The sequence below is a fragment of the Pleurodeles waltl genome, chromosome 4_1, assembly GCF_031143425.1.
Source record: "Pleurodeles waltl isolate 20211129_DDA chromosome 4_1, aPleWal1.hap1.20221129, whole genome shotgun sequence".
In the NCBI taxonomy this organism is placed as follows: Eukaryota; Metazoa; Chordata; class Amphibia; order Caudata; family Salamandridae; genus Pleurodeles; species Pleurodeles waltl.
Window position 1 is genome coordinate 357,955,528 of NC_090442.1, and position 14,935 is coordinate 357,970,462.

General features: G+C 43.5%; 1 protein-coding gene across 23 annotated transcripts in view; it reads left to right on the top strand.

The window, feature by feature from the left end:
• PLEKHA5 (pleckstrin homology domain containing A5) overlaps positions 1–14,935 on the top strand; it is a 991,819-nt gene that overhangs the window by 835,936 nt on the left and 140,948 nt on the right. For all 23 annotated transcript variants that reach the window (XM_069228492.1, XM_069228488.1, XM_069228489.1 and 20 more), the window contains 2 exons: positions 4,936–5,037; positions 5,878–5,989. In XM_069228492.1, coding sequence (XP_069084593.1) covers positions 4,936–5,037; positions 5,878–5,989 — 214 coding nt within the window. The remainder of the gene's footprint in view (positions 1–4,935; positions 5,038–5,877; positions 5,990–14,935) is intronic.

A 14,935-nucleotide genomic window follows, 5' to 3' on the forward strand; every position in this document is an offset into this window, starting at 1 on the left:
ACAGTAAGCCAGGTCAAGATAGGAGCTGCTACAGAAAATTGACTGGGCATGAGTGTTTCATGCTTATTTACCTTTTTGGGGGTGGGGAATTCAGAGCAGTGACAACCTTAGGAGAAAATGTGTTTTCATGGAGGCTGAGTTCTTCTGATACCTAAAAGTCAGACATTGGGCATCACACCCACAGGTCGTGGAGGGATGTACACTGGAACGTAAAATTTGAGAAATTAACAAAAGGGGGAGAAGACAATTAGCATTTCTTTGCAGCCAGTACATCGAGGGATTTGGAGTGGTTCTTTAAAAAAAACTTCCTTACAGGGGAGATAGGTGAAACAGATAGCGGACAGGAACACAGTTAGCCATAGCTATAGTTATGGCTAACCAACTTATCCTTCTTCTATGGGGAAAAGATGCGGTCATCTTGGAAGGACTAATTAACCTGTATATGAGAATTTCTAACCATGGAGAAAATTGTGTTATTACAACACAAGTTAAAATCCTTTGAAATGGACTAGTCTGCGTTCCTAACACATTTCTTCTGAATTATGCTTTTTAAATTTTACAAGTGATACAGAAGACTGGATGTATCTTCTCTTTGAATGTAACCCTGTGAGAAGATGACCGTATATGCCTCAGATTACTAAATTAAGTCTTTGTCCTCCAACTCCTGGGTTCTGGGTGTTGAACACCTGTTCACCATTTAACTGTATCGGGTATAGAAAACTCGTCAGTCTATGTAGAAAAAGTAGAGTCATTCTGCCCCAGTCCTCAGTGGATGGTCTGTTTTCCAGCAAATTGATTTAAAGGACCTAGGTCCAAAGCTGGTAACCTACTGGGGAAAGTTGGCAACATTTGCAAGATATGGTGCAGAGCTAAGGGTTTCCTTAGTTTAATGAACTTTTTCAGTTATTCAAGCAATTTTGAAGCAACCACTAAATTTCCTCCTTGTATCCTTTAACCAAGTGATGTATCTGGAACTAGGGCATTCCATGGTCTGTTTAACAACTGCCTTAACTAAACTTTGCTTTTTTTTCTCTGCCATAGTAGTTTAAGTAAAAAAATAAATAACATGGGCTTTTAGGCTAAGATTATTTTAACCCCTTCGTGTTTTCCTCCCTTTTTGTGCTGAAAGCACTAAAAATCGTAAAAATGGGGTATGTGCCAGTAAAATGCCAAAATTGTTTTGAAAAATTGGGTTTTCTGATTAAAGTCTGCCTATTCCTGAAAGCTGGGAAGCTGGTGATCTAGCACTGCAAACCCTTTGTTGATGCCAATTTCAGGGAAATAACCACAAGCCTTCTTCTGCAGCCCATTTTTCCATTTTCTTTTTTTTTTTAACGAAAGTTTCACTGTATTTTGGCTAATTTCTTGGTCTCCTTCAGGGGAACCCACCAAGTCTGGGTACCTCTAGAATCCCTAGGATGTTGGATACAAAGGACGCAAATTTGGCGTTGGTACCTTATGTGGACAAAAAGTTATGAGGGCCTAAGCGCGCCCTGCCCCAAATAGCCAAAAGAGGCCTGGCACCTGAGGGGGAAAAGGCTTGGCAGCGAAGGGGTTAAAACACTAGCCTACATAGACAGTCACAAAATTGCTGGTTGGTGTGTGTGTGTGTGTGATACGTGCAACAGTAGAGATCACCTTACCTTACCTTTTCCCCTCAGCACGTTCTTTCAAGACACTCAAAGAACACCTTGACACATACCAATCATCAGTCTTTAGCACCATACAACTACTTAAAAAAATGATTGCCCCCAAAGGGGGTCACCATGCTCACGGGCGACTCCGTCAATTTATTTATTTATTTTTTAAAAAATTGTCCCTGGGGGGAGTTATCGGCCGCGATTGTGCGCCCCCAAGAGCCACCTATCCTTAAAAAATCTATATATAAATACCCTTCTGGGGGTACCGGATGTGCTACGATAGAGGGCCAGGAAACTGGTTCAGGAAGGCCTCGTTTAAAAGGGGAGCGTCTCCTCTTTCAAACGAGCCGTTAGGGGCTGTTCTCCCCATTGCTTCCTGCTCCGATGAAGAAAACAAAACAGTGACTTCAGTGTGCCCCGCTGCGCGCTGATGTCACAAAAGGGTGGGGGGGAGACACAGAAGATCTTTTGGGTCTCCCAGAGTATTTTTAGAAAAAAAAATCCTAGGATTCTTTAACCCCCTCCTTGGTGTCGGCCACTGTTCGTGTCCGTACCTGGGAGGTAGTGTTAACATATTTAAAAAAATCTCAGACAACATTGTTTACATTTGTAACAGTACTTACATCCTCTGTAAGCAACTGTTCAAGGTAATCAGAGGCATTTTTTAATGATCTTTGCTCTAACCACAAGCAATGTGAAAATTAAAATTTGAATCTTACGGCCTCATGTACAAAGGTGATTTGTAGTTGCACAGGCTATGATTTGCAAATACTCTAGGTTTGTGATTGAAGAACACCTTTTTAAAATGTAGTAAAGCCCTTTTATCACTCAGACAAGTATTTTATACTTTCAAAAGGGCTTTGGTGGCGCATTACATATCACAAATATCCTACGTGTATTTGCAATCAAATGTGTAGGTGGTTTGTGAGTGCAACAGTTGTTCCACACCATTGATCAGTTACAAACCCTCCAGTTAGGATGGTAACTGATTCACAAAGGGGAAGCTGCTTCCATTTGACAGTTGTCTAGGCAGCTTGGGGAAGCAGGCAGCAGGTTCTCAGCTCTGTCCCTTTAATACATACATTGCTGCTCACATTGCATTCTTATACAAGTAGCATTCTGATTTGCATTTTCCATTTGCAAACCAGTTGATGTGCAAATTGCACATCCCTAATATGTGAATTGGAACAGCACTTCTGCACTCTATTTCCCTATTCTTGTTCCTTTTATCTCCTGCATTTCTTTTTTCTACCTCCAGGGCTAAATCTAGGAAGATGGTGATATTGATTGCCCTTGTTATTGTGATAGATGCTTCAAGAAATTGGTTGAACATGTTGTTTTTCTCTTTGTCAACTTTCCTACTAAGTGTAAACTGTTGAGGACATGTATATACAGCTGTGTGTGTGTGTATGTCAAGAAATAGTTTAGGACTTTTTTCAAACAAGAAGGTATCCATGTTGAATACAGATTTCTTGGCCTAGTTCTTTCTCAGTTATTGATTTTTCAGTAGCTGCACCATCTAACAGAGACTGACAGCTATGACACTGAGCTGTGGTATTTTCTTTATTGGTGCTTTAAGACTGTTTTGCTGCCAATGAGTAAAGTGTTATGGTGCATAGAAATGTTGTTTACATTTGTTTGATTGGCCTGTGAATGATGTGTAATGCTAAAATATACTGATTTTCTATATTGGCATGCCTATCGTTCAACTTACATGTTTCACATTGCATTGCAGTCTGTGGGTCATTTTATTAGTGCTTCTGGTTCATTTATATTCTATTCTAAATGTCTTAATGACTGAGAAATGGATTATAAAATTGAATTTCTCTCGTAGGGGATTTCCATTTATGGTCATAAGCACTGAATAGTCCCGCCCACGTACAGGGACCCTAGAGCACTTTTTCACAATATATCTTTTTACGTGCAGATGTTCATCTTTTTTTGGGAAGGCCTGCAGAGTCACTTAAGAGAGTTAAAAACATATTGCAGCCTATGGTTCTGTAAAAAAGCATAAATATCTTTCACAAACTCTTTTTTGATAGAATAGAGAGATGAAATAAGGTAGGGCAGTGTAGCCCCATAGGATGTTATTACGAGTTAAAATAGAGGCTGTGCATTCAAGAACCCAGGGAACACCAGTATCCCATCATGCTGAGCAGGTGACTGTTGCTTCAGTTCTTTTTGAGGCTACATGTGTGTGATAGATTAATCTGTGTGTTACTTCTGTCCACTCCACCGGGGAGGAGGGAGGGTTGCTTGTGACCATAATGGAAATTCCCCTACGAGAGAACTGGAGTTACAGGTAAGAAACTATTCCCTCTCTCATACGGGATTTCCATTTATCACTGAATAGAGTAGCAATCCCTTCCATACTTAAGGCAGTGGAGATGACAGAGAGGGTAACTTTGTTGAGTTACCCTCATCAGAATTCAGGCAGGAATGCTTGTGAAATGTATGGACAGATCTCCAAATGGCTCCTTTGCAAATATCTGTGGTTGGGATATTTCTCAATAAAGCAGCTGGAGCCGCTTTACCTCTAGTGGAGTGTGCTTTAGGCTCAGCTGACAGTGTCTTGTTAGCTTTTTGATAGCACAATATGATGCAGAAAACTATCCATCAAGAGATGTATTGTTTAGAAGTGGCCAAGCCCGGGAACCATTGTTAATAAACAATTGGTTTGATCTGCAGCTGTCTTGTGTCCTATCGAGGTAGGATTTCAAAACTCTCCTCACATCCAGGGAATAAAGAAGTCTTACTGCTGGAGTAGAGGGGGTTCTGAAAGAATGATGGGAGACATATGGTTTGGTTAATGTGAAAGTCCGAAATAACTTTAGGGAGGAATTTTAGGTGATGTATCATAACCATTTTGCTAGAATGGAAGACTGTGTATGGTTCATGAGAACAAATTGCTTGGATCTCAACCCTGCAAGAAGATGTTATTGCTACAAGGAAAGCTGTCTTCCAAGAGAGAAATTGCATCGTGGCTTTCTGAACAGGCTCAAAGTAATCCTGCATAAGACTGGAGAGTACAATGTTCAGCTCCCAGAGAGGTGAGGGCCTATAATGGATATTTGCCTACAAGCGAACTGGAATTACAGGTAAGAAACTATTCCATCTTTCTAATTTATATTGAATGTGCATGTTTGTGATTTGCGGAAAGTCTGGTATCCTTTTCTTCCTCCGCTTAAAGCTTCACAAATAATGTAATGTTTACATTTCAATTTAAGCTAGGTTGCAAATAAACATCTCTGCACAACTTTAATGTTCATTTCAAGTATTTCATCCATTGACTTAGGAGCTGGAAAGAGCTTGGAGAGATTATGACAGACTTGAGTTTGATGTGACGACTGCAAGAAATCATATGCGGGAGGAACTAGAAAGACTAGGAGAAGTTCAGGTATAGTATAATTAAATATTTTGTTTTAAACATAGCAATAGTTTGTTAAATCTGTTTGTCTCAGTCAACATCTTAACCAGAATTAACTAATTTATTTAATTATTGGAAAATAAATCTAGGCCTACGTTACTTTACTTTTGCTAATCTGATAGCAGTTATTAACAATACTTAATTGTTTTCTCTTGTAATGAAATGATGAGCTGAGTCTTCATTACACGTTGTTTGCCCTTATGTGGGAAGATTTGTTAAATACAAATGTAACATTCCTTCATGTTAGGACATGACATATTAACTGCCTCTGGGGAAAATAGTTCATGCCAATAAACCCAGCATCTCTAAACTATTTGAAAGGGAAAATGAAGTGAAGTAGAAGGGCAAATGTTATAAATAAATTGAAGTCTATTAATGTACTGTCTATACAGAATGTATAAGGTCTGTATTATCCCGTGGCGCATAACAACTATGCACTACTGGGCCTTTCCTAAAAATATAAATTTGTTTTGGAAATCTGTAGTACAGTTTTGTCACTTTACTAGATGGTAGTTGCAGGATTTATTGGAAGAATTGTACACATTGCACACAGTCTCTGTTGCATACATAAACATTTTCTTAAATAGTTCTTGTAATAGCTAACTAGTATTACACTGGTGCAAGGTGGTACTTTTCTAATTTTACAACTCCAAATATAAATGAGGTATAATGCAAGATTAGTCTCTGAAAATTAGCCCCATTGGGGATGTATTTTCAGTGCAGGGAAGATTAATTTATAGGATTAAGAATAAGACCTAGATTTGGAAAATTGAACTAGCCATTTTACTAAGTAATGTTTCATTTTGATAGACTGAGTCTGCTGGCATTCAAGGTGCTCAGATGCAGAAGGAACTCTGGAGAATCCAAGATGTCATGGAAGGTTTGAGTAAACATAAACAACAGAGAAACTCCGTAGATGCAGGTATGGTTTACTGTTTATTATTTTAGTAGTTTGTTTTACCTCAGTGTTGTGTCTGAAAGAATTTCTGAATGCGTGAGAAGGACAGCACTCAGACGTAGGAAGTGCTCTTTGTGGGTGATACTTAGGGGCACTGGATAGTAAATCTTACATAGCGGTTTCAAAGCACTGGTAGTGAATGAAGCATCCTCTACATGACAGTGATGTGTTGGTATTTGTCTAGCGTGGACACATTATGTTTAATGGCCTATAAACATTTGGTTTGGTGAAGTTTTATAATGAGGGAGAGGATCTTTTACAACAGGTGTAGCCCTTCTGCCTCAGTCGACAAGGCTATTAGAACAGCCACTGAGGGTAGAATGTTCTAAATTAAAAAGGAAGAAAAAAGGACAAACATTGGAATGTTGGAGCAGAAGGCCTATACTAGCCATTATTAACCTTAAACCACTTAATTTTCTTCAATGGATCTCTCCACATTCTAGTTTTCTAATATAGCCTTACAGCCCACTACAGAGAGCTCTATGGAATGTTAAAGCCCCTGAACCATATTATACGCCCGAGCCACAGGCAAGGGTCTATAATGAGGGAGAGGGCCTTCAACAACAGAAATCGCCAGACGCGAAAGGGCTGTAAGACTATTAGAACTTTCTGCTAATTGAGGGTAGAAGATTCTAAATTAAAAAAGGGAAACATAAAAACAAACATTGGAATGTTGCAGCAGAAGGCCTATACCAGCCATTATAAGACCAAGCCCAGAGGTGCACCATTGTCTTCAGTGTAGCTTTCAACATTCCAGTGTTGTAATATAGCATTGTAGCCTGTTGTTTCTAATGGATACAACTACCTGTGGATTCTTCACCTTATGAATTCTCCCAATGCGCCAGCATTCAACAGAAAAATTTCTTCCAAGCTTTCCACATCAACGAGGACGTCACAATTGCACGCCTCCGCACGCAACTCTGTCTGACGTCACTGTGGCAATAAGAGGTCCTTGCTGGTGTGCTGACGTCAGTTCTCTTTTTCTGTGCCTTCGATGCTAATGGTTTTCTCCTAGCTCTCAGGGAGCTACTGTTTCAAAGGTGTTCTTTTTGTCTCTGGTTACAATGTCTCCTCCTAGAAAGTCAGGGTTTAAACCTTGTCGGTAGTGCAGGAGTCGTATGTTGGTCACAGACCCTCGCGATGACTGCTTATGGTGCCTAAGTTCAGGGCATGACGTGGAGGAGTGTGTGTCCTGCCGAAGAATCCGAAGGCGCTGAAAGAGAGAGAAGCCAAACTCTTTTTGGCTAATGCGAAGAAAGGGCACAGAAGTAATTGGAGATAGTCTTCACATAACTCTTCGAAGAAGCATAAGAAGCGGCGCCGACACGACTCTCGGCATCGTTCGGCTTGAGGTAATTCATGATCCAGATCTCCATCTAGACGGCGTCATGTGACGTGGGAGGTTAGGCCTACGGTGACTCCACAGCCATAAAGCCCTCAGGCTTCTCCCACACCATCGGTCTTCGAGGTGGTTGCACCCCAAGAGAGTCCTCACTTTTCGCCTGGGGTGCAGGATTCTGATGCCCGGCTGGTGCAAGTGCTGCAGGAAGATCAGTGGTATCCTGCCTTCCCTGCTCATGGAGCGAATTTAGTGGCATTTTTGAATGCCATGTTCAACATGTTTAATGCTATGGCCCCTGCTGGTGCACCGGCTGGTCCCACGGGTCCCTTGGCATTCTCATTGGGCTCTCCGGCTCCATATAAGTCACCGCCGTTCATGCCTTTTTATCCAGCTGAGGATGCCGGTTCGGCGCCAATGACATCGCCTCATAGGCCTACAGCGCCGATGACATCGCTTCACACACAGTCAACGCCAATGATGGAACTTCATGTGTCCACGGCGCCGATGGGATAAGCTCTGGTGCTGGATGGGTCCAGATTGGATCGTAGTGTGTCTCCTACTTCATCTGGTCCACGTTTATCGGTCCTGAAGCCGGTGTCGTCGACGTCGGCTAAGGCCGAGATTGGAGGCCATGTTGAGGTCGCGTAGGAGAGCACTGAGGCTCTTAGAAGGACAGGCGTACCAGAGACAGCTGCTGGAACAAGAAGAGATTGCTGAGCCCTTGGGGGAATATCAGGGCCTAGACTCAGCCAGTGGGCTAGAAACTTCCCCTGAATGGGATCTTTAATCTCCAGGGAAGTTTACAGAGTAAGCGGCCTCCTTCCACTCTGTGGTCAGGAATGCAGCAAATTTCTTGGACGTTCCGTTGCCGGCTGCTGAGGTTAAAACGAACATTTTGACCGAGGTCCTGCATCCTTCTTCAGCTACAGCAGAACCTTTACTTCCATTTAATGAGGCTCTTATGGAGCCTATAGTGGAGGTTTGGAGGAAGCCTGTGTTATCGTCAGCTGTGAACAGATCTGTTGCAAGACTGTACAGGGTGACTCCGGGAGATCCGGGATTTTTATCAAAGCATCCGACTCCAGAGAGTTTAGTGGTCCAGGCCTCATGTTCCGCTTGTATGGCACCAGGCTCCTTCCCTGTTACTTCTTCGGACAGAGAGTCCAAGAGAATGGAGCAGTCAGCCAAGAAGACTTTTTCATCCTGCAGTATGACCCTGAAATCGGCAAATGCTACCTGTGTGTTAGATAGATATGTGCACGCCATGATGGATGCGGGCAAAGCCGTAGTTCCTGACTTACCACAGGAGATGCAGGGGCAGTTCGGTGAGCTCCTGTCAGACACTCAAGCTGCAGCTAAGCAGATTATCCAGTCTGGTCTGGGTACTACAGACTCAGTGGCCAGGGCGATGGGTACATCAATCGCTACTAGGAGGCATATGTCTTCTGGCTTTTCTACAGATGTCCAAACCACTCTGTTGGAGCTGCCTTTCGATGTAGAAAACCTGTTTGGGGCCAAAGCTGACTCTGCCTTAGAGCGCTTCAAGGACAGTAGGTCCACCGCAAAGTCTTTGGGTCTGTAAGCTTCCACTACTACCCCTTTCAGGTCCTTTCAGAGGTTCAGGGGGTTAGGGCGTGGAGCAGTTTATCACAGGAGACCCCAGTCCACAGTCCACCAGCATGCCAGCCTCCCATATAGATCCTTTAGAAGGTGGGGTAGAGTTCAGACAACAGGGGCCACCCAGCAGCACCCTGCATCATACTCTTCCTCTGGGGGAGCACTACAAGGGAAGCAGCCCTAGTTTTCTACTTCTTCCTAGTTTTGAGTCAAACTTCTCCTGTAAGGGGAAGGTTACTTCTTTTTCTCCACGAGTGGGCGTTAGCCACATCGGACTCCTGGGTTCTAAATATTGTGAGGAAAGGATATGGCCTTCCTTTCCGGGAGTTTCCCCCTCCCATCCCTCCCTGTCCTTCATTTTGTTCAGAAGACCATCTCCTGTTGTTGTAGCAGGAGGTTCTAATCCGGTTATCAAAAGCCACAGTGTAGTTAGTTCCAGAATGGGAAAGGGGTCAGGGTTGCTATTCAATATATTTCCTGATTCCCAAGAAGGATGGTTGATTGAGACATATCCTGGATCTGAGGATTTTGAATTGGTTCCTCAAGCAGGAGAAATTCAAGATGCTGCCTCTGGCACAGGTGCTTCTGGCACTGAACAAAGAGGATTGGATGGTGTCTGTCGACTTGCAGGATGCTTACTTTCATGTCCCTATTCTCAAGTCGCACAGGAAGTATCTTCGTTTTGTGGTGGGGTCGCAACACTACCAGTTTGCGGTCCTTCCTTTTGGTCTTACTTCAGCACCTGCAAGAAGATGACGTGGTTACAGCAAGTCTCAGGAGGAAGGGAATATCAGTATACCCTTACCTGGACAATTGGTTGATCAAAGCCAAGTCTCCAGAGCTCGTGCTGCATCACCAGCAAATGACAACTAAGTTGTTGTTCAGTTTGGGCTATTCGGTAAACGTGCCCAAGTCTCACCTGGAGCCCTCTCAGCACCTCCTGTTCATAGGGGCAGTACTAGACACAACATTGAATCGGGCCTATCCTCTGCCTCAGCGGATTCAGGACATTCAGTTGTTGATTCCAATGTTTCAAAATAGAGCGGTTGTTCCAGGTCCTGCGCCTGCTCACTCTGTTCGCTTCTTGCATTCTGTTGGTCACTCATGCACGCTGGCACATGAGGGCTCTTCAGTGGAGCCTCCGCAGGCAGTGGTTTCAAAACAAAGGGGATTTCGAGGAGTCGACAACGATCTCCAGAGATGCTGCAGCAGATCCACAATGGTGGGCTGTGGATGGCAACCTTTCCCAAGGAAGGCCATTTTCACTACCACCTACGGTGGCTACGGTCATAACAGATGCTTCCACTCTAGGGTGGGGAGCTCATCTGGAGGACCTGGAGATCAAAGGTCTTTGGTCTCCAGTGGAACAGACTTTTCATATCAATCCGTTAAAATTGCGGGCGATACGTCTGGCTCTCAAGGCCTTCCTCCTGTCCCTTCGCGGTCAGTCAGTTCAAGTCTCTGCGGCTCTGGTCCTGGGTTCAAGACCATCGGATTTGCTTGGTAGCAGTTCTCAACGTATGTGCTGACAGTCTGTCTGCATTTCTCGGCCAATCATGAGTGGCGTCTCATCTGGACCTGGTCCTTATTATCTTTTGGGTTTGGGGTTTTCCGCAGATAGACCTATTTGCCACTCGGGAGAACACACACTGCCTGTTATTCTGCAGCCTCCAATATCCAGTGCAAGGAACTTTGGGGGGACGTGTTTCAGATGTCTTGGTGCAACCGGTACTTTACACGTTTCCCTCCATACTCTTGATTCCTCAGGTTGTGAGGAAGATCTGCCAGGATCGGACTCAAGTCATTTTAATAGCTCCGGATTGGCAGAGAAGGGTGTGGTACACAGACCTTCTCCAACTCTCACTGTGCCCTCCGCTCCATCTCCCTCTCAGGACAGATCTCCTCTCACAGTCGCAGGGGCAGGTTCTACACCCCACCTCCAGAGCCTGCACCTACATGTCTGGAGATTGAACGGGGCAATCTGAGTTCTTTCTCTCTCCCGCCAGAAGTAGTGGATGTTATTTTATCGGCCAGGCGACACTCCAGTAAGACTTTTTATGGCGGCAGGTGGACAAAATTTGTGGCTTGGTGTGGAGAGAAACAAATTGATCCCTTGAGAGCCCATCTGTCTGATCTATTGTTTGCTTTCATTTTAGTGCAGAAGGGTTGTGCAGTTGCAACTGTCAAAGGCTATTTGTCGGCGCTATCAGCCTTTCTTTGCCTTCCGGATCAACCTTCCTTGTTCAAATCCCCTATTGTTGTTAGGTTCTTGAAAGGTCTAACAAATCAATTTCCTCCCACTCCGTTTCTTATGCCTCAGTTGGATTTAAATCTAGTTTTGACTTTTTTAATGGGTTTACCGTTTGAACCTACGCATTCTTGTTCTTTAAGATTATTGGTCTTTAAGACAGTTTTCTTTATAGCTATTACGTCTGCTAGGCGTGTGAGTGAGCTTCAGGCTCTTAGTGTCAAACCTCCCTTTACATCATTCTATGCTGACAAATTGGTGCTGAAAACCTGGGCGGCTTTCGTTCCTAAAGTTGTCACTCTTTCCATATGGGGCAGTCTATTACCCTTTCATCTTTCTACCCTCCTCCTCATCCTTCAAAAGAGGAAGAAAGACTCCATCGCTTAGACCTCAGAAGGGCTCTCAGTTTCTATATTGAGAGAACAAAGGACTTTCGGTTGGATGACAAACTCTTCGTTGGATATGTGGGCAAGATGAAAGGCAGAGCTGTCCATAAAAGAACCATATCCATGTCGGACATTATTTGCATTAAGATCTGTTATTCGTTAGCAAAGAAGATTCCTGCTTGAGGGTATTGGAGCTCATTCTACCAGGGCTAAGGCTTCCACTTCAGCTTTGACTAGGGGTGTTCCAGTGGTAAATATTTGTAAAGCAGCAACTTGGGCTTCCCTCCATACTTTTGTGAAGCACTACTGCTTGGATTCGGAAGTCAGGAGGGATACCATTTTGTATGTTCTGTGTTTCTGGATTTCTTGGTGTGACTAGTCAGGCACCCACCTCCGAGTGCGGTACTGCTTTGGGACATAAGGTGAGGAATCCACAGTTAGTTGTATCCATCAGAAGAACAAGTTACTTACCTTCGGTAATACTTTTTCTGGTGGATACAGTAGCTACCTGTGAATTCCTCACAGTCCCACCCGCCTCGCCGTTGCCTGTCTGGGCATACCAAGACTTTTGTATTCTAAGTGTATATAGGTTTTGATTCATTTTTATATAAGTAAATGTTGTACTTATGTTACATCAGTATGGTTATATTTATGTATTTATATGTGCTATCCTGAGGTCGGTTTTCACTTGTTCGCCTCAAAGGCAAGTAAAAAAGGGGTGAAAGTGACATCAGCATGCTGGCGAGGACCTCTTATTGCCACAGTGACGTCAGATGGAGTCGCGTGCAGAGCCGTGCAATTGTGACGTCCTCGTGGACATGGAGAGCTGGGAAGAAAATTTTCCGTTGAATGCTGGCGCAATGGGAGAATTCATAAGGTGAGGAATCCACAGGTAGCTACTGTATCCACCAGAAAAAGCGTTACCGAAGGTAAGTAACTTGTTCAGCGGGCTGTATCGGTTATTAAAGGCCTGCTCCAGTGTTTAACAAAGGAGCAGGCCTTTAATTGACAGACAATCCCAGCTACGATGGGCTATAAAACTATTAGAACATTCCATTCTTTGAGGGCATAATGTCCTAATTGACAAAGGCATCGGAGGCCGAGGGGATTGAAATCCCTGCAGCTTCTAAGCCTTTGTTACACAGCTCTTCCTGGTACAGTTCAACTGTCAACAGCTGTGCGGAGGGCCACGACTGTTAACTGTTGATCATTCACAGCAGGAGCTGTGAAAGCAGGCTGTCAGAATTCAGGCCCTGCTTCTCCCTTCTCCCTGCCTCAGCTAAACTCCTTTTGGTAGTTCAGCCAAGCCAAGGAGGCCCAGGAATGACACTGAGCTACAGGAGGAGAAAAGGGTGAAGGACCCGTGTGTCCTTCTGCACTGCCTCAGCCTTTCCCTTTCCCCTGCTCATTCCATGTATTTTGGAGAGGTAGGGGAAATAGATAGGCAAAGGACATTAGGACATTGAAATGTAGAGAACAGCGGGCCTATGCCATCTTATATAGGTCACTGCCTCTCCATTGTCTTAAATGAAGGTCTCAACATTCTATTGTCCTAATATAGATAGATGTAATAGTGTATCATTTTGGAGCCTAATATTAGTGAAGGAAGAAGAGGCAGCATTACCTTATGGCTACTGTGAACTTTAATACTTCATTTAAGATCTTCTGAAGTTTTTCCAGTAGGTGCTTGGAGACTGTGGCCTATCAGGAGATTTCTGCATCTATTTTAGAGCATGTCATGAGGCTTACTGCTGGAGCATGAATAATAAAGAGAATGTGAGCAAACACTGTAAAACTGACATAGCTAAAAGAAGGCTACTTTGGAGGATGTTTGTGTTTGGAAGTGCATGCTCAAGATGGGCTCCAGATACATATGTAGATTTTAAGAGGATTTGACAAATGGTGCTGGGTATGCAATGAAGTAAGGCAAAACAGCTATTGATAAGTGAAAATTATTTATTAAGAAACTGCTGGACCCCTAGAATCTCAGGTTTTAGGCTCAGACTTCCTTACTAGGTGATTTCAGTTTTCATCTTGCGGACATCCTGGACCTGGCCACGGAGGGTCTCTGCCACACCTTAGAGGGCTTCTGGCTTCTTCAAAAGGTCTCCGCTGCCACTCAGTGGTCAGGACACACACCTGGCTGTATTTTTTCTAGCAACCCTTTCATAGACAATATCATAGTTAATCCTCTAGCCTGGTTAAAGGAAAATTCTGTCCTATTTAATATCTTTCATAAATGAGAGCTTCCCTGCAGGGAAATCGCACCGGCCTTTGCTTCCCGTCCTTGGACTATGATGCAGACCGAATATTTTGTTTCTGCCCTGAACCATTCCTTGCCATTCTTTGATGCTAATCCTGAGCTTGCTCCAGGGATGTACACTACTTGGCTTTCGGTGGATGTCGACTTGAGAGTTAGGCCTTTTCGGAATCGGACTCGCATATCAGCCCCTTGGTTCTCCCCAGAACTTAAAGATTTGAAGCAAAGTTATCACAGATTGGTGAGACGATGGAGGTTAGGGTATGATACGGAAGAAAAAAACAAATATAAACAATGTTTAGCCAAATACAGATCACTTATTATCTCCGGAAAGACCTCCTATTTCATGAACAGAATTCTTAAGACTAAAAACTCTACTAGAGAGCTGTTTTAGACAGTTACAATGCTCTCTAAGAGTTCATATTTAACAGCAGGCCCCATGACCGAATCTTTTTGTAACACCCTTGCTGTCTTTAAGAGTAAAATGGAAGACATCTACAACAGCTTATCTTCCACTTCACTACCACCACCGTCTGAAGGGCGGAATAAAATCTCTATCACGCAGTCCTTGCACAATTTCCCCCGCTTTCTACCTCCATAATTTGTAGAGGTCTTTACGCTAGGCTTATCAACGCCACCTCATAGGGCTCTTCTTTTGATTCATGCCCACTGAAAATTGTAAAAACTTGTTTCAAAAATTGTAATTAGTCCCTTGATTACCATCTTTGTGCATATGATTTGAGTGGATGTTTTCCCTCCATCTGAAAGAAGGCCTCGGTGCTCCCACTGCAAAAAAAAAAAAAAAAAAAGCCTCTCTTGATCCATCTATTCCCAAGAACTACTGCCTGATCTCTTACCTACCTCTACCAGCTAAGATAGTGGAAAAAAGTATGAACTCTCAGCTCATAAAATTTATTCAGGATAATGGGCACCTACACCTAACTCAGTTTGGTTTCCATAGGGATCGTAGTATCGAAACAGCGTTACTAAAAGCCACAGAGGATCTGTGAGTGATACTTGATCAAGGGAAGAACGCAGTGCTCCTCCTATTGGATCT